General features: G+C 42.0%; 2 protein-coding genes across 4 annotated transcripts; one reads left to right on the forward strand and one right to left on the reverse strand.

The window, feature by feature from the left end:
- Positions 1-8,090, forward strand: atp1b4 (ATPase Na+/K+ transporting subunit beta 4). Its single transcript, XM_061686106.1, has 9 exons — positions 1-139; positions 237-308; positions 742-958; positions 4,816-4,944; positions 5,459-5,563; positions 5,816-6,015; positions 6,991-7,047; positions 7,426-7,518; positions 7,598-8,090. Exons 2-9 carry the CDS (start codon positions 252-254, stop codon positions 7,757-7,759), a joined length of 1,020 nt encoding a protein of 339 aa, XP_061542090.1. The 5' UTR covers positions 1-139; positions 237-251; the 3' UTR covers positions 7,760-8,090.
- Positions 8,091-9,217: 1,127 nt separating this feature from the next.
- ints10 (integrator complex subunit 10) lies at positions 9,218-18,882 on the reverse strand. 3 transcript variants are annotated; one of them, XM_061686358.1, is made up of 18 exons: positions 18,434-18,882; positions 18,088-18,155; positions 17,905-18,008; positions 17,654-17,793; positions 17,484-17,565; positions 15,948-16,088; positions 15,680-15,854; positions 14,394-14,563; positions 14,171-14,310; positions 13,936-14,077; positions 13,516-13,598; positions 13,180-13,335; positions 12,860-12,968; positions 12,694-12,773; positions 12,467-12,590; positions 11,356-11,449; positions 10,400-10,468; positions 9,218-9,986 (listed from the first exon to the last, which is right to left on the reverse strand). In XM_061686358.1, exons 1-18 carry the CDS (start codon positions 18,560-18,562, stop codon positions 9,830-9,832), a joined length of 2,163 nt encoding a protein of 720 aa, XP_061542342.1. In that variant the 5' UTR covers positions 18,563-18,882; the 3' UTR covers positions 9,218-9,829. The 3 variants fall into 3 exon arrangements, with proteins under 3 accessions (XP_061542342.1, XP_061542341.1, XP_061542343.1); XM_061686357.1 differs by having other exon boundaries at positions 12,428-12,590; XM_061686359.1 differs by lacking the exon at positions 10,400-10,468 and having other exon boundaries at positions 12,428-12,590.
- Positions 18,883-19,745: the final 863 nt, after the last annotated feature.

Below are 19,745 nucleotides of genomic sequence, written 5' to 3' on the forward strand. Positions count from 1 at the left end.
GGAGGCTCTCTACACCTCAGCCTCAAACTTTCTAATGAAACCCCGCGAAAACTTTTGACAAAAAGCTCATTTTTTTATTTATTTTTTTTCTCCCCGTTTGACACTTTTTTGGGACAATTTTCTACTGGAAAAACTTCAGGTATGTGATTGTTTTCAGTGTCTTTTTAATAGGTGAGGTCTTCAATTCATTTCTAGATTACTGTAAAATTTTCAAAAATATAATTGATGATATGTAGGTCCTATCTGAGAAGATGGAGCCCAGTTCCACAGAAGGAGGAGCTGAGGAGATCCCACTCCCAAAAAGTCCAGTAAGTGCTCAAATGAAATCAAATGAAAATGTAATTTAAGGATTAAAACAGCATTTTGGATGTTGAAGTCATATTTACTGGAGTTATGTGGAGAGTGTGGGGACTCTTTTTGGGGATATTTACTGTACTTGGGTGTCCCCCTGGGGTCTGAGAGTCCAAACATCTGGACATGAGGTGCCGCACGCAAGCAGGACGGTCCGCTCCAAGGGAGGTCGTCTCTCCCGATGTGGGGCCGCAAAGGTCACCAGCGGGATTTTATGATCTGCCTTAACAAGGAGACAGGAGACAGGACCACATCATGAATATGCAGCCAAGTGAAGGGTCGTCCTGAGTGTCTGTCATTTTTCCCTGAAAAGAAAAAAAAAAAATCACTTCTGATCCCGCAGAGGAGGACATGTGCGTTGAGCGCCTTTTTTCCCCTTCTCTCCGCCAGCCTGCCAAGGTGATCCTCAAACACGGCCAGGAGCTGGAGGAGGAGCAGGAGGAGCTGGCCGAGCACCAGCCACTGGAGCAGGAGGACCTCAACTTTGAACGGTGGAAGCGCCGGCCCTTGCCCAGGAGGACGTTGCACCAGAAGATCAGCGACTTGAAGACCTACCTGTGGAATGCCGAGACCAAGGAGTTCATGGGCCGATCGGGAAAGAGTTGGAGTGAGTTGACGCAAGCTGGGGAGACGTTTGCTGGGTCTTTGGAATCTTTCATTTTGGCTGTGACAAAGCAAAGATGTGATGTTTGAATGTCTTCAAATTTAGGGCCTTCTATGTCGTTACTGAAGTTAGGAACAAATCTGCCGCCAATCTAACACTTTTAGTATCATATACAGTGCCATGAAAAAGTATTGGCCACTTTCTCAAATTCTTATATTTTTGCGTGGTTTCCCCACTTTAATGTTTATGATTGTCAAACAAATGTAAATATCAGACAAATATAACGCAAGTGAACTTAAAATGCTGTCACTAAATGGTGATTTCATTTATTAATGAAAACAATATTCAAAGTTACCTGGCTCTGTGTGAAAAAGTAATTACCCCTCTTGTTAAATCATGAATTAATTGTGGCAAATCACAATTTTTGGTTAATTTTCACTGATCACACCCAAGCCTAATTACATCCAGACCTGTTCAATCAAGAAATCACTTAAACAGAATCTGTCCCGACAAAATCAAGTCGGACAAAAGATCTAAAAAAGCTGCAACAAAATGCCACGATCCAAAGAATTTCCGGAACAGTTGAGAAATAAATGAATTGACCAGTCTGGAAAGGGTTACAAAACCCATTTGTAAAGATTTAGGATTCCAATGAACCATTGGGAGAGCCATTATCCTCACATGCAGAAAACATGGAACAGTGGTGAACCTTCCCAGGTGTGGCCGGCCTACAAGGATTACCCCAAGAGAACAGAAACGACTCATCCAGGACGCCACAAAGGAACTCAGGTCAACTTTTAAAGAACTGCAGGCCCCCCTTCCCTCAGTTAAGGTCAGTGTTCATGACACAATAATAAGGAAGAGACTGGGCAAAAATGGCATCCATGGCAGAGCTCTAAAGCCAAAACCACTGCTGACCAAAAAGAACAAAGGCTCACCTTACTTTTGCAAAAAAAAAAACATCTGAATGATTCCTTTTGAGACTTTTGGGAGAAAATTATATGGGCTGACGAGATGAAAGTTGAGCTTTTTGGAAGGTGTGTGTCTCGTTACATCTGGCGTAAATGTAGCACAGCGTTTCAGAAAAAGAACATCGTACCAACAGTCAAACATGGTGGTGGTGGTGTGACGGTCTTGGGCTGCTTAGCACCTTCAGGACCTGGACAACTTGCAGTGATTGATGGAACCTTGAATTCTGCTCTGTATCAGAAAATTCTGAAGGAGAATTGTCAGCCATCAGTTTGTAAACACAAGCTGAAGTGCACTTGGGTTCTGCAGCAGGATAACGATCCAAAACAAACTTGCAAGTCAACTTCTGAATGGCTTGAAAAAACAAAATGAAGGTTTTGGAGTGGCCTAGTCAAAGTCCAGACTTGAATCCGACTGAAATGCAGTGACATGACCTTAAAGAGACCATTCATGCTCGAAACCCCTCCATTTCTGCTTAATTCAAACAATTCTGCAAGGAAGAGTGGGCCAAAATATCTCCACAGAGATGTGAAAGACTCATTCAGTCAAGATTTCAGTTTTCGCTCCTGAGGACGGCCAAACCAGTTATTAGGTTTAGGGGGCCATTACTTCTTCACACAGGGCCAGGTAACTTTGAATATTTTTTTCATTAATAAATGAAATCACCATATAGTGACAGCATTTTAAATTCACTTGCGTTTGTCTGATATTTACATTTGTTTGACGATCTTAAACATTAAAGTGGGGAAACTATGCACAAATATAAGAATTTGAGAAGGGGGGGGGCAATACTTTTTCATTCCACTGTAGTGGTACCTTGATTTACAAGATTAATTTGTTTCGTAAACCAAGATTGTAACTCAATGTACTCGTATATCAAATCAATTTCCCCAATCGAAATAAATTGAAAGGTCATTAATCCGTTTCAGCCCCCCCAAAGAACACAACCATTTTAAAAACTTTTTAAATAAAGGAAAATAGCAGTGAAATATAACTCTAAAAACATAATAAAAGAGCATACAGAGAAATAAACTTGTTTTCTTATGAGGATTTGAGGGTCAAATGTTTTTGGATGTGTGGTTGCCACGCTTGCCGAACAGTTCTGAGGTTCGCCGTTTTGTGTGGAGTTTGCATAATCTCCCTGAGCTTGTGTGCCTTCCTTCTAAATTCCAAAAATGCATGCCAGGTTAAGTGAAGACTCTAAATCATTCTGTATGATTGTGAGTGTGAATGGCTGTTTGTCAATGTGTGCACTGGTGACCAGTCCAGGGTGTACCCCACCTATTGCCAAAAGCCAGCTGGGATAGGCTCCAGGTCACCCACAACCCTAATGAGGACAGAAAATGGATAGATGGTTAAGTTTTTTACTTTTTATAGCCGTTTCTCTGAGGTTTTATTTGATTTTCAAACTGGATCAAATGCTCTCACGGGCTGTATACGACCCATGCACACACCTTCCTTTAACAGTTGCACAGACCGTCCCTCCAGTCTAGTATGTGTGTGTCACTGGTGTTTACATAGGTGCACGGACCATTCCCGACAAAAACAGCCCGCCTGGGGACGGGATCCCAGTGGGAGCGCGTCGCTCTGGGCCTCGCGTTATCCAGAAATCACATTCCACCCGCATCTTAACATGCTCTCCACATCCCCCTTCCCAAAGCCGTGGTGACCCCCCTACACTGAACTCATCACGGATGCACAACCCCCTCAGTGCAGACTATCACGTACTACACATTATCTTACCCGCCCTCCAGTGTATTCCCAAATTTTGCTACAGACATTTGTAAGATGTCAAAAAAAAAATAATAATCTAGTTTTAACTCTAACTAATATCCAAATAAAGCCCATGTACAGCGCACTGCAGCCACTTTGTCAATGAGTGCGCCCTTGAGAAGGAATGGGTATCCCGGGGAGGAATGAGCGAGTGACTAAGAGCGTCCATACAATACCAGAGCGGGCTGATTGGTGTTCCTTGGTGCTGGCCGGGCCTCCATGGCTGCAAAGGACCTTCACTACGATGTCAACCGGAGGTTCACTGTGTCCCTGAGTGAAAAGACAGCTGGAAGAATTCTCACTGGGCTCAAACAGAAAGGCCTTTGTGGACTCAGGGGACACGAGGCATGGCTGCAGCTATATAGTCCGACCTGTGAAAAGTGCCCACACAGCAAAATCTGTCATTGAAGCACATTATATAGTCCGAAAAAACTAACACACTTACACAAGTAACTTTTAATTTTTGTTTCGATCTTTCGTCAACTGAACAGCTCTAATGTAAAATAAATAACTAAATAAATAAAATAAAATAACAAACCCGTTAGCCCAAATGATACAAATTTCCATTAATTACAACTATAATTACTGCCAAATTCATCCATGCTCCTGACAAGATGCTGATTAAATAATGCAGTGTTTCTTACAAAAACACCTTTATTAGGCACTGAAGTAGAACCGAAATCTTCTTTCTTTGCAACACTACAGTATGCATTTTATATTTAAAAACGACCAGTGATTGATTTGCAAAATTTATATGTATACACAAACGTGTCTCATAACAATCCTTTTAGTGTTGTTTCTGGAGTAGCTATCTTAGTAAGTGGCAAAAAAAAAAAAAGAAAAAAAAATTTCAGTTGTCATTGAGTCCCGAGAGTTCTGCCTAGCAACAAGGGGCCTCAATTCTGCTTAGCTACACTAAAATTCTATTTCACTTATGACTTGTTGAAATGAATCAAAAGGGGGTCGTGTTGTCTGATCATACCATTTTTGTTTGGAAACTAATTGGAGTTAAAGAAGTACAATATGCAACAATGCAGTACTTTAGTGAGATCTTATTGGTTCTCCTTCTAGATAATTAGACTCTAAAATCTAAAACTTCCTTGTCTCTCACTTTTTAGGCCTCATCCTTCTCTTCTACGCTGCGCTTTATACTTTCCTGGCAGCCATGTTTGGTGGCTGTATATTTTGCCTCATGTGGTCTATTAGTCCCTACCATCCCACCTACAATGACAGAGTGATGCCACCAGGTAAATACTGCAGAACCCCATAGCCTTCACACCACGTTGGAATATGTCAAGGACCTCTAGTCCGTTTGTTTGAATTGGTCAAAACAATTGGAATGCAATGGCAAAGGAATCAGTCAGTTGCAGGGTCAAACTGTGGCCATCTTGAAACTTGAATTGACTGTACAGGTAAAGTTTAAATGTGAGCATTCTTGACTGTCAAAATAAGTTATTAACTTTGAATAATGAGGCATATAACAATAACACACTGGACTTGAATGTCAAAGGCAAACATTTTAAAAAAAGGTACAGGCAACGTTTTTAGTAAAAAAATTTAACGCCCCTTTTACTATATCAACTGTGTTAGACATCTTCAACCTCGGGGTATTTTGAAAAAAATCAAATCAAAAAATCATGCTATTGAGAAACTTGGGAAAGGTTTCTATCTATCAAATCTTCATCTACCACCCACTCCTCTCCTTGTCGATGCCCACACATGTCTCGTCACAGTTGACTGTCTGTGGATCTCCGCTGGCAGGTATGACCATGGCGCCACACTTGGAAGGCCACGACATCGCCTTCAACACCTCCGACCGCAAATCGTGGAAGCGCTACGCCCGCTCCATGGACGAACACCTACGACGTGAGTTTGTGCCATTCTAGGGGCTCGCAAGGGTTAAATTGAGTTCTCTGAGCCTCATCAGTAACTTTGTCCCGTATTCTCTTTTTCTCCTGCATTGCATGCTGGGAAGGGAAGCCTCTTTGTGTGTTTTCCCCCACATTCCCTTTTATTCATTCACACTGCCTTAATCAGAGGCCTTGGCAAGGAAGAGCTATTGCGAAGATTTATTCATGCCTCGATCCGCCCCATGTCTCCCCCCCCCCCCCCCCTTAGCCTACAACGATGGCGCGCAGGAGAGGAAGAACATCCGCTGTACGCAGGACAGGTACTTCATGCAGGAGAACTTGGAGGAGGACGCCGAGAGGAAAGCGTGCCAGTTCAAGAGGTCCTGGCTTGGGGAGTGCTCGGGCCTGCAAGACCCCCACTACGGCTATTCGCAGGGGAGGCCGTGCATCCTCCTCCGAATGAACAGGGTGAGACAGGGAAGGATTGAAAGTAGTACTTTGTCACCATCTTGTGGCATCTACACAGTATAGTCAATTATAAACCTTTCTGGGAGTGCGTCTATCTATCCCCATGCTGCGAATACATCTTCTCGGTCGAGATTTATCACTTCAACAATACTTCCTTGACACCAGTTACTACTTTTCTATTAGCCTGGGTTTTGCTCCGGTTTCCTCCCACATCCCTAAAACATGCAGGGTAGGTTGATTGAAGACTCTAAATTACCCGTAGGTGTGCATGTGAGTGCGAATGGTTGTTTGTGTCTCTGTGCCCTGCGATTGGCTGGCAACAGTTAGCTGGGATAGGCTCCAGCACTCCCGCATCCCTTGTGAGGATAAGCGGAGTAGAAAATGGATGGATGGATGGTTGAACGGACTATGGGGTTATGGGGTTATGGGGGGACTATGGGGTTATCGAGAGGTTTTAGGTTTGATCGGCTGTTTTAAGGTTGCATGTTCTTCTCGTGCCTGTGCTGCTTCCTCCCATATTCCAATTATATTCATGTTAGGTTAGTGGAACATGTCTGTGAATATACTCATTCATCCAGGTATTTCATTCTCAGGGCATTGAATCGATCACAACTGGACTGTTCTGTTTGTCTTAGAAGACGTTTTGCCTCTCATCTGAGCAGGCTTCATCAGTCCATGCAACAAGCCTTAGTTAGGACGCACTAGCCAGTGTTTGTGTGGAAAACTCAACTATTTATGCTCCAAGTGGAGGCACGCCCCAGGTTCAATGAAGACTCGAAATTGTCCATAGGTGAGAGTGTGATTGCTTGTTAGTGTAGATTTGCCTTGCGATTGGTGGGCGACCATTCCAGGGTGTACCTCACCTCTCGCCCAAAGTCAGCTGGGATAGGCTCCAGCTCAAGTGCTACTCTAATGAGTTAAACGTGCTGGATGGATGGATTGAATGTGGCTCAAATGTAACTTTTTGTCTTCTAGATTCTTGGATACCTCCCTGGCCAAGGGAAACCAGTAAATGTGACTTGTGGAGTAAAGGTATCTACCAACAACCTTTTAATGGGTCTGTTTTATGTTGAGAGAGCATAGCACCGGTACATTAGTTACAGTATATACTGTATTTGGAACCTCTATATAACAAAATTGTAATTAAATTAGAAAATAATAATAATAATAAAATAAGAATAATACAAATAATAAGAATGAAAATCACACTCACTGAGCTGAAGTCTCACGGAATTTGCAGATGTCGGTTTGAAATCTATTGTTTGTCTATATGTGCCCTGCGATTTGCTGACGATCAGTCCTGGATGTACCTTGCTTCTCGCCCTATTGAGGATGAAGCAGTGTAGGAAATGGATGAATAGATTTGCAAGGGAAGTACAATTTTTGAAATACAAATGATTTCTCTTTCAGAAAGGACCAGCAGATGCCTTGGGAGAAATACAATTTTTCCCCAAGAGTATTTTTGACTTGAAGTACTACCCTTACTACGGGAAACTCCGACACGTAAGTGTGCATTCCCAACCAATAGATGTAAAAAGTTTGTCAAATGATCACCTTTACGTCCCGATGTTCACGGCATCAGGTGAACTACTCGTCTCCGATGGTGGCCGTGCGCTTCTCGGGCGTGCAGTACGGCACTCACATCCAAGTGCAGTGCAAGCTGAACGGAAAGGGCATCATCAACGACTCGCCCACCGACCGGTACCTTGGAAGCGTCACCTTCTTCTTGGCCATCGGCGCGTAGGACCTGCAGGATGCTCATTATTCTAAAAACACCCCATTTACACCCCATTTGTGTTCTGTAAGACACCTGCACACACACCACAGGCACCATGACATTCATTTCCTCACAAGATAATTAGTCACATTAATCCAACTAAACCTCTCCCAGTTGTGTTTTTCCTTGGCTATGCAAATCTAATTAAGAATTAAACCAGTAATGCTCTTTAGAAACATAGGATATGTTGATTTTTGTTAGAATGTTTTTGCGAAACGGTACTAATTATTTGTGCATGTATTTTTTTAAACATATCTTCGAAGGAATATTGTGCAATGAAACAAGGTCTTGCACTGTACTCACACAATAAAAAGACTGAAAAAATAATTAGATGTCACACATCACTGGCCTTGATTTATTTATACATTACGCTACTCTAGAAACATAAAGGTCTCCTGACATCATTTAAAACAAATATTTGTATTATCTTTAATGAACTTTTATGGGGTTTGCAAAAATAATTGCACATTTTGGCCACAATGAATTTAAGCCACTGCTACATTCAAACATTATATTTATATTGCCTTGGTGACGCGACAGCTGCCCAGACAGTGGGTTTGCTCCCTCCAAACCCAGAAAGGCACTTCTAGCAGTGTGCTGAAGCTTATTTTAGTCATATATATTGTTGTGAATATTGCCATTCAACTCCTCATTAGGCACCTGAAGGGCAATCGTATGACCCTTAACTGGAAAGATGTCTGAGCATGTCATAATTGCACAGGGTGCCATTCAAGGTAGGATTGGCCTGGAAGGAGGGCAACCATTTATAATCCTTCACAATTAGTTGATTGTTTCTTTAACTTTTATTTTCTAACTGAAGAATTGTAAAATATGTCTGTTTTTTCCATAAAGCCCCAAATTTGGTCAAACATAGTACGTCTTGGTCTGTATTGTGTCGCTTAAAAGCTACATGGGCATGGAAGTCTTGGAGCAGCATTCTAACTACAATAGGGTTTAGCCTCAACCTTAGCCAACAACCCTTATTATATTTTAATTTGGGGGTCAGACAGTGGGTCCGGATTTATGTGGATGGTTTCTCAGTGCTCCTGGACCGAAAAGTGTTGTTTTTTTTAAACTCATTCACTGCTAGCCTTCCCAGTTAACATGGATATTTGACTTCTAAAGCCATCAATGGCAGTGAATGTGTTCAATAACCTGAGAAATTTGAGATTTTGCCCCAGCCGTGTGCCTTATAAAATTTATGAAAATCCACCCCCACAGTGTTTTTTTTTTTTTTAAGTTGGCAGCAGTGGCCTGATAAACTTGATGCCCTTTCAGTGCAAATTTTGTACTTAATACAGCGCATTGTTGTCTTTTGCATACAAATAGTGGGAGTAAGCAACCTACCAAGATTGCAAGAACAACGCAAGAATAATAAATTAAGTACAAATAAAAAAAAACATGGGAAACAGGTATTTAGTCACATATTTTATTCTTTAGCAAATTACTATCCATTACATTAACAAATCAGTGTTTGTCAATGCCTATATGAACATTAGTTGTTTTCAAAGTCAACAAAGCTTCTTTGTAAATGCAATTCAAGATAATACACCGAGATTGTTGATTGCTTTATTTACAACTTAAGGCAAATCTAAAGGTGCAAAGTACACTTGCACAATCTAAGGAGCTCCAAAACTTGGTATTTCTGTAGCTCAGAAAGGTATTTATTCACAAATATTTCTGGTAAAGGCTTTCCAAAACACCTTTCCAACAATTAACTGGTCATTTGAATGCATTTTCCAGCTGCTGCTATCTTGTGCCAAATGCTGCTTTTGATCAAACATCACTAAGGAATAGTGATGGGAAATATTTACACAAACTCTTTGATCATTTCCTCACAAAGATAGATGAGTTTGGTCAAAATATCACACACACTACTTGAAATATTGCGGTTATGTATGTTGAAACTAACACACAACTACTGAACTACACGTAATTATTAACAAAATGCTAAAAATTGTGGTAACTCCAAAGTACTGTCTCTGCATTTTGACAGAAAGTCAGTCCGGTGTCCTTTTTAAAAAGCTTTTTAAAGTGTCAAGGGAGAGACTGGACGATTATGATTTTCTCGTTGATACAGAAACGGTGCAGCACACTGAGCAAGTTTTCGCCACAACGCGACACTTGTCTCTCCATGGCCAGACGGAAATCCTCCTTCACTCCTTTGGTAATCCCTCTCGTCACTGTGTGGTGTCTTCACATGAAAAAGAAAAAAAAAAAAAAAAAAAAGATAAATAAACAGCCATTGTGTTTAGAGATCGATATTTGAATGCAACATAAATCAATCAGTCATGGTTAAACAAGAGACCAATCAACAGTTCATATGAAACATAAAGTAAGCACAAATGAAATGAGACCAAGTGTTGTGACAAGGCCAAAAGAAATTAACTGTACAACAAGAACGACATCATCTCAGCTAACAACGGTGATGACCACAGAAAGACGAGCGATGGCTCAAATAAACCAAACGGCGACGACAACGTATTCTTAAATGATTGGCCCAAATAAAAATCAGGGTTGGGGGAATGACAATCCTAGGAGTTAGGAATGAATGGTGACTGGTGTTGGGGGAGGTATGCGCACTGTGGTAGGAGGGGCCCGGGGTACCTGTCCATCGTCTGCACCCCTTGTAGCAGAAGGGTGTTTAACTCCAGCCCCAGGGCGGGCCTAGGGTTCCTGGGGGACAGCAACATTCAAACACTCGGTCAGTCTGGCTGCATTCAAGTGTTTTGATCTGCAACTTTGAACGTTCAAATTGATACATTTATAATACAGTAGCTCACAAAAGAGAGTACACCCATTTCATTTTTTCTAAATACGTTATATCTTTTCATGAGACAACAAAGAAATAACACGTTGCTACAGTGTCAAGTAGAAGCGCTGTGCCCCAAAACAACTCAACCACAGACATTAATGTTACACCGCTGGCAACAAAGGTGACTACACCTCTAAAGGAAAATGTCCAAATTGGGCCCAGTTAGCCACATGCAGCCCATTCATGAAGTCATCACAGAGGAGTGAAAGAGGATTCCATGCCTGAGAGGGTTAAAGCAGTGATGGGGAAAAAAATGGTGCCCATACAAAATATCGACACTTTGGGCCTGATTTAGACATTTTCATTGCAATTGCATTGAAAAGAATTGGCCCCCCCTACCCCGCTCGAAAAACCGAATAAAACAAAAATAAAAATGTAGGGGGGAAAATAAATCAATAAATCCACACGTAGGTGAATCCGCAGGTGCCAAACCACGAGTATACTACGGGGGTCCACTGTACTCTCTTTTGTCTACACTGACTACTTTATGTTGTAGCAAAGTGTCTTTTCTTTATTGTTATCCCATGACAACATATAATAAATTTGAACAAAAATGAAAGGGGTATACTCACTTTGGTGGTATACTGTAAAACCCTTCTCTTTCTAAAGCCCGCTCCTGTGACAGCTTATCATCAACTAAGGTCCCCTTCAGGCCGATCATCAAGTTGACCTACTGTCTTAACAACACACCGACAGAACCCGGGGTATGCCGATCCAGATGCCGACTGATTGGATGTGAGGTGCTTACTTAATCAGCATTCCCTGGTTGGGCAGCAGCTCCAGCTGGATCCTCCCTCCGTCGGGGGTACGCAGGTACGCAAACTCTTCCAGCATGTCGATGTCTGACAAAGGATGTGAGCTTAAGGAGGCTAACGTCCAAGGTAAGACGACAAAAGTGGTGTGATGCTGCTATGATTTTGGACAACCCTGACTGTCTGTCAGGTGAAATAGAACAACACATTGATAGATAGATATATTTTTTTTATCCCAAAACCAGTGGTCTAAAACACAAAAAATACACCCCCCCCCCCCCCCCCCCCCCCCCTTTTGTCTAATGCCTGGATCTGACAACAGGATCAATTTGGTGTGTCACGATGGCACTATGTCAGACTACTGCCATAAAATCTTGCCATATCTCAGTCAGACACTCGCAACACTATATGACATATTGTGATATCACCGTATCCTGTCTTTTACGAGTATTTGGCTACATCTTGTCAAATTAAACTCTGTTGGGGAAGGCGGGACCTGAAAACGTGTCACTGCTACCAGATACAACCGTTACCATGGCAACACAAACAACAATGTTGTAAATGTTGACAACGGTACGCAAGGGAGGCAATACGCCGTTTCAAGATGGAATCCTATTGGTCGACAAAAAGGTGGGCTGTGAGATAGTTGTTCATATGTCACACTAAATGGAATATATCTTGAAAAAATAATAATAATAATCAATCATGCTAGACTTATCATTTTGCCATCGTAGGGCTATCATAGGGTCAAATCTTTGGTCGTGGATTATGTCACAATACAATAAGTCTTATTGTTCCCAACTAAATATATCAGGCTCGATCTGGGAAATCGCCCGCGATAGCAAATTGGACCAATATCGGGGCTGAAATCCTGCAGTCTGCTCTAAGCATAATGATCAATAAATTATTGAAGTCAGACAAGGCCAATAAAATCCCTGTATGTAGCTCATAATTTGATACACAATTATTAGGATATTCTTGGCCCCGGGCAAAACTCACCCAGAACATAGTATGTGGGCATGGAAAACGAACACTATGTAAGGTTAAAGAGAGACCTTGACAGGATACTGGTGACATAGTTGAAGAAATTCTCATACTGGAACCCACCTTGCTGGCAGATCTTATCCACTGCTTTTAGAAACAGCATCTCGCCCTGCGGCCAGTCGTACTGCAGGAGCACCACCACGTGACCCAGCGACAGGTCGTCCTGGTTGTCTGTAAAGGCTCGTGGCTGGTTGGCCCAAAGAAGGAGATGGTGGCCCAGAGTTTGTTTTCATCCATGAATGCATAGTGCGTATGTCTACAAATGTACAATGTGGACATCCAGTAAGTACCTTAAAGCAGGCCAACATCAGCTGGAGGCAGAAAGGTAATACAGCACTGCTGGTGCACGGAAGCAATCGCAGGTCATGATCTAGTTTGGACAAATGAATAAGCATGCATATGATTTGGCTACTGGTCACATTACTGACTTGGCAAATCAAAGAATGAATAGCTTACTCTTCTTCAGTTTGGGCTTGACTTTCATCTGATCTTCGGAGGTTTTTGTTGGTTCATGGTTTGGGGGTTCCAATCCGCCGACAACATCAAGAAGCTTGTCACAGGCCATCTAAAAAATTATATTCAAGACCAGACCAGCAGAACAAAGTGATTGTGCTTTTACTATTCAAACAAAAACACTGACAAAATGTATGGCGATTCCAACAAAGTTGATTTATTTTGTATTTTTGGGATGGATAGGAATGAACGAATGATTACATCCATCTTGGGGCAGCAGGGACAACTACTATGTAGCATGTAGAAAGCATGTTTGTGCATACCCTGTATTCCCCCAGTGCATAGTGGCACGAGGCCTGCTGTATGAGAGCTCTGTGGTGCTCCAGACTGGTCTGACCCGAGGGGCTCTGGTGGCCCGACTGAGGTTGCTGCACAGCTGCCATCTGGTGCAGGCTGGACAGGGCCTTGCGGTACTGTCCCTGGATGACACAGGGAGAAAAGTCACTTATCAAGCAAGAGAACACACATTTGGAACAATCTTGTTGAAGGCAGTCTTTGCCTGTAAAGGACGTTTGTGTTCATTTCTTATACTTTGACAGCACTTCAAAAACTGGTCTACACTCCTCAGTATTGTTCTGGTACATGGAATTGTTTCTTGCCTGGTATATGATCATGTCAATGAGGAAAATTCGGAACCACTGCCAGCTGTCTGTCTTCCATGAGGCACAAATCTTTTTGAACTCTGTGAATCACAAATTTACCACCAAATATTGTAAATAAAAGCAATGTTGACACCATCATTCAAAATTCCCCCGTGAATATCGAAAATCCATGAGTAATTGATGCCCCCCAAAATGTTTATTATTGGGTATAGATGCCACAAGAAGGTGGCAAAGCACTACATTGGTTTAATGAAGCTCCTGAACGCACTTTAACATGGTGCCAAAACAATACTTTTATTGACTAATGCAGCACAGGTTCCGGCAAAAAAAGCTGAATTCGTGAATGCCCTATTACGTATTTGAGGTATTGGATAGCCTCTGGCTTGTTGAAAACAAAAGAGAAGAGCAGAAGATTACCAGTTTCAAGGCTATCATGAGAGTGAAGAAGGTCCCAGCTTTCCCTCGCTGTGTAAAAGCCCTCCAGAGTCTCTGACCAGTTGGGCATCTCAGACTTGTTCACCAGGATGTGTCGGCCCATGCCATCCTCATCATCTGAACTCTGGAATTACACCCACACGTACACAGAGACACTGTAAAGAAAGAGCATCCTTTTAGAGAATACACACTGCATTCATGTTTGCCTTATCCTCACAAAAGTCTTCTCTCTGCCATCTGCCATTTTGCGCTTCTTGTGTGTGTGTTTGACTGATCCTCTCTCCAAGTCCACATCATTGTACACTGAGCTAAAATCTTCTACAAGAATCCATGGTCCCAAGTTCAGTGTATTCACACCTGATAAATAAAACCAACAGGCCCTCAAGGTCATTCAGTTGAACATAGTCAATGCGTGTGTGTGTGCCAAGACGAAGACTAACCCTGGAAGAGTGCTGGCTGTACGGCTGAGACGTAGAGGAAAGCGTTGCGGAAGAGGACGAGGGCAGTGCAGATGACCACCTGACTGCAACAGCGCGCTCTGGTGTCTCCCTCCAGGCCCGGTAAGTAGCGACATAGCTCCTTTACTCTCTGAAGCAAGTCCATGTAACTCCTACATTATAAAGGTCCAGGCACAAATACGCCTTTAGAAACCTCACAATACTTACTGGCCACACCAAATGCAACGTCAACTCCGATCTTTTTGCCCAATGTAACAGGTATCTGATTTGTTTCGAGTCAATGTTTACAGTAAAAAAAAAAATTCATATCAAAAAGAAGCCAAACTCCGCAAGACACACAGAATGTGGTGGAAGAGCCAGGATGAACGTCACGCAAATCAGTGAGTTTAACATCAATGCAATTTACTTACATTACGGTAGCCCTGCGGAGGGCTTAGGTTTCTATTAAATATGACTACCATCGAATTTGTGGCTATTTTATATCGTGGCAATAAGTGGAGTATGTGTGCGACTAGAACGTAAATTCATTCAGGGTGCTTGTCATATTAGTCATGGGACAGTTTTGTTTAGTGATTGCCAAGAAGAAAAAATACAAAGTTAAAATGGAATATTTTTCCCCATGTGTTTTATTTATTTTTATTTATGTTTGGAATTGTCTCACTGAAAATATTTCTAGACAATAGTTTGATGCTCAATGTGAATTTGAGAATAAAACAGTTGATTATCTAAAAAAAAGAGAACAATTGGTCATTCATTTTGAAGTGAAATGGCTTGTTTTATCTTGTGTATTAATAATTGATCTCTAACTAAGCAAAAATATAATTTATCTGAATACCCGATTATTCAATAACATTTTTAGTAGGATACTTGAATACTAAAATTTTGATAGCTGCAGCCCTACGTGAGATGGTCAAACTATAACAAACAGTTGTCGGAATGATGCACTACAGTTCTATTATTATTATTATCTATTTTTTTTTATTCTTTATTTTGCAGTTTTCTAATATGCAAACAGTGAGACAAAATCCGAACTCACATATGTAAAGCAAATAACAAAAACAAAAAACAAAATAAAGATACAAAAATAAAAAGGCCCAGGGATGATCCATACAATAAAGCAAATTTGGCTAACAGGTTTGTGTTGATTAATAATCCTTATTACCTCCCTTGGTGTGAGGACGACATGTAACAAAAAAAAAAAAAAAAAAGCCCACGACATTTGGTCATTTTTATATTTTAACAAACAGCAACATCATTAGATTCCCTACCTCTGTCCTTTGTCGCCCTGCCACTCACATCGAGCACCAACAACAGAAAGGAGGTCCAACAACCTTTCCCAAGGTTCGGCAACCACTGAAGACTTTTCTGACAAACCGTCAATAACGTAGCGCTGGGAGCCACGGGAGACACTGGGAGACTTTAGAGGACCAACTTCTTGTGACGCTGAGAGAAAGAATAAAAAGACAGGGCTGAATATTACTGCTGTCAGGATGAATTAAACCACAGGAACAGGCAAGAACAAGCAAACTACTTCACCATTTATCTGTCCATCAAGTGAAGGTCTTCGGGTCACATAACCAATGTAGAATTCAGCAGCTTTCAGTATGTATTTCTGCATCAGGGTGGCTGGCAGGCGCATATCCATGTTGTTTATAACCAGAGGAAGGACGTCACACACTGTAACACAAGGACAGACACTACGGTGAAATCTCTAAATTTGAATGCACAAAATATGTGCTTGTGAATTTTTCCAGACAGCAATTGGCTTCAATTGGATTGGCGCAAACAGCGCTCAATGCGGAAGTCAAAGTCGTAGTCTCGCGCACGAAATAATTGATAAGCAATAATTGATAAAAGTAGCGAGCTACATTTAGATCATTGTAACGGAGTAAAAGTACCATTAATTCTTAACAGCAGAAGCGGCGGAAGTGGTTTTTCTGTTCTTGTCAACTCCTGTGATGCATCCAAAGCAGGTCCCGAGTGCACAGGCGCAACCTCAGGCCAATGTGCTCGCATATTAGTCCGCCGCGGAGTAATATTCAGAAATTACTTCTGTGTGTGGATGGTGGATGGTGAATGTGTGGAATGGATCGAGCTGCCAGCGTTCAAGGAGTACGAAACAGCCTATGACGACACCGACAGCAACCCCCCCCCCCCCCACCCAGGAAACAACTCATCGGATCTATGATTTGCATAAATGGCTTATTTTGAGTTCAAAACGGCGAATTTGGAAGGTGACTGATTTACATGTATCAAGAATATAAAACAGAAGTTATGTGTCAGTAAGAAGACTCATATTGAAAAAGCAATTCGATTTCAGATGTGTCCCAATACTTTTGCTCAGCATTCATGATGTCACTTGTGGTCAAAGCTAAGGGAAGGTTTTATTGTGTGACAATTAAGAAGGTTATAAAACGTTTGCGCATCCGAGACATGAATTACCTTCCTATTACACCTTCTACATTCATCATTTAGGTTTGTTGTTATTACATTCGTGGTTAACTTATTTTAAGAATGTTAAAATGTTACTCGGCGGCATGGTGAACGACTGGTTAGCACATCTGCCTCACAGTTCTGAGGCCTGGGGTTCAAATCCCGGCCCCGCCTGTGTGGAGTTTGCATGTTCTCCCCATGTGCCTGGGTGGGTTTTCTCCAGGCACTCCGGTTTCCTCCCACGTCCCCAAAACATACGTTGTAGGTTAAATTGCCCGCAGGTGTGAATGGTTGTTTGTTTATGTGTGCCCTGCGATTGGCTGGTGACCAGTTCAGGGTGTACCCCGCCTGTCGCCCAATGATAGCTGGGATAGGCTCCAGCACACCCGCGACCCTAGTGAGGAGAAGCGGAATGGAAGAATGAATGAATGAATAAAATGCTACGTTAAGATGCCTGTAGAGTTGACAACGGTTTCATGATGGTAACAGTTTGAACCTGGAAAATATTATTTAATGTTGTATCTTCGCAGTCAAACAGCATCTTGTGTTCAAGCCAACAGGTTCCACTCTAACTACACTTGATTTTTTTCCCCCGACATAAATAATACTAGAAAGCATCAATTCAAGTATTTCACTGACCAAAAAGTTTTCTGAAGCAATTAACAGGCGACTCCACTTTCTCAGATGTCTCTGCCTCCAACAGTGTCTCGCCCAGACTCACCTGTGCACAGAAGAGATTGGTTAAATGATAATGCCTCCCATTGTGAAATCCATGACCCTTTTAGCACTGTATTGTGATGGTCACATACCCCGTGTTGGACCACAGACTCTGGAAAGCGTTTTAGTAGGAGCAACAGCATCTCTGCCTTCTCCAATGTGTTGAAGCACTGCTCTGTGGCCTTCAGCAACATCTCACACTGTACCCGGCCAGGCAGTGTTTCAAAAAGCCCTGGCGGAGACAACACATCTGACCTCAAAGACAGCTTTTAAATACTCAAGGAGAGAGTTATAACATTGCAATACACAAAGACAAATAACTGAAACCGCATGCTTCTCTCACCTCGAAGGAACTGCGAATGTTTGTCCTGAGCGTCACTGCGTAGAGCCGCTGTGATGACGCTGATCTCACGCCACACAATGGGCTGATCTGGGAAATTTAAGAACCTAAAGGATTGACAAAATATTTTTCAAAAGTGTTGCTGTCCCAAGACAAGAAGCACTGAGCAAGTACACTAAGACTCACATGTCATACAGTAATCTCCCCGCACACGATGTCCTTTCTGCATTGCGTTCAATGATGTACATTTCATACTGCGGAAGGAAAAGAGGGGTTTGTGACTCAGGTACACCTACATTATGCATTTAACTGGACGGACAATGTTGACGTGAACTGAAACGTATCCCTGACAGTGTCAATAAAAACAAAGCATTATTTGCAAAGCAGGACTTTATACAACACTGCACTTGTTTTAGATGTCTTTAGAAGTGTATAGATACCTAATGAAGTGCACAACCCAAATACATGCCATTACTGCAGTAATACCCTTGTTGTGTGTCAATAACGAAGCATTTGATGTGCAAGACATTACCTGTATGTTGAAGTCGGCAGGGTAAAGGGTTCTGGCAGTTATGAGCCAGGCTTTAGCCGCACAAGGGTCGTCTGGAACAAGCTCCCGGGCTCTTTTGACCAAAAACTCGCAGTCTTTTTGCGCTGACATTTGTGATGACCAGAGTTATGTGTGTCAAATGTCACAAACTAGCTCCAAACCAAATGCAGCTCTCGTTGTAGTCTAGGAATGTCTGCCTTATCCAATTCGCAGCGGGTTAGCCAGCATTATCGAGCTAATCAGGTTTATTTTAGCTACCTCGTTTTATTTGTTCCAATTTACACCTATCGAGAACAATTACCATGACTGCGTTCGCGTTTTCTTTAACACGCATTGCAAAAAAGACGCGCAACTAATATATTTATTTTAATGATTCCAACCGGTCGTTCATTTCAGGGTTTATTGATGACGCCACAATACTGTCGTAAATGCTCTACTTTACGACTGTTACAGCCGCATTTGACGCTTGACGACAACCGGAAAAAAATAAAAACAATACAAATCCGTGTTTGGACCATGTGCTGCAACTCCGGCTTTGGAAAATGTTGTCGAAAAGGACAACAACTTGTATCAAAAGCATAAGGACTAATTAACTGTGTGTAGGTGCTTCACATATGGCACTTAAGGCTGCTGACGACTCAAATAGATTTTACTCAGTAACCTCGTCGTTAGGTTGGCACGAAAATGAATCTCGAAATGTGAAATAACAGTACAATGCTAACGTTCGTACTTTTACTATGGGTACGTTCGGAAATTCAATGTGACGCCCTGAGCGCGCTCCATTTTCTATGAATTTACGAACGAGCGTGTTGACCATTGGCAAAGATACGTCAGTGCGTCCGCCATATTGAATGTGTCAGTTTTGCCTGTAAACATCTTTTCCTGCCTGACGCTCTGTCGCCTCAGAGCCACAGCTTCGGCACTCTCAGAGTGTGACGCCCTGAATAACAGGGCTGAATGAATAACTAATAATAATGAATAACTGAATAACTCCGACAACGCTCTGAGTTTCCAACCGTTCCGGAATGTAGAGAAGACACTTGGAGTTATTTTCCAAACCTCCCCAAAGACGCACGGCTCTGATTGGTGGAACCCGTGACAATGATTGGCTATACCTGCCAGAAGTTGGCAATGATTGGGTAGAATTGTAAGGTTGTGTGGCGTTCATTGGGTTGGTTCAATCATTACGATAAACAAATAAATAAATACACGAATAAAATAATGTACTTTCCCCCACCCAAAATATATCCAAATACAAAAATAATGTTCTAAAATATACCGTATTGTTCTCACA

Source organism: Phycodurus eques, chromosome 9 (assembly GCF_024500275.1).
Source record: "Phycodurus eques isolate BA_2022a chromosome 9, UOR_Pequ_1.1, whole genome shotgun sequence".
In the NCBI taxonomy this organism is placed as follows: domain Eukaryota; kingdom Metazoa; phylum Chordata; class Actinopteri; order Syngnathiformes; family Syngnathidae; genus Phycodurus; species Phycodurus eques.

What these genes read in the sequence shown, in the direction of transcription:
- atp1b4 (XM_061686106.1), top strand. Translation starts at nt 252, where the DNA reads ATGGAGCCCAGTTCCACAGAAGGAGGAGCTGAGGAGATCCCACTCCCA. An exon ending in CATGGACGAACACCTACGAC is followed by an intron (nt 5,564 to 5,815) that starts GTGAGTTTGTGC and finishes CCCCCCCCTTAG; the next exon opens with CCTACAACGATGGCGCGCAG. An exon ending in ACTACGGGAAACTCCGACAC is followed by an intron (nt 7,519 to 7,597) that starts GTAAGTGTGCAT and finishes TCACGGCATCAG; the next exon opens with GTGAACTACTCGTCTCCGAT.
- ints10 (XM_061686357.1), bottom strand. Translation starts at nt 18,562, where the DNA reads ATGTCAGCGCAAAAAGACTGCGAGTTTTTGGTCAAAAGAGCCCGGGAG. An exon ending in TCATGATAGCCTTGAAACTG is followed by an intron (nt 13,599 to 13,935) that starts GTAATCTTCTGC and finishes TGTGATTCACAG; the next exon opens with AGTTCAAAAAGATTTGTGCC. An exon ending in CAAGCCCAAACTGAAGAAGA is followed by an intron (nt 12,774 to 12,859) that starts GTAAGCTATTCA and finishes TGTCCAAACTAG; the next exon opens with ATCATGACCTGCGATTGCTT.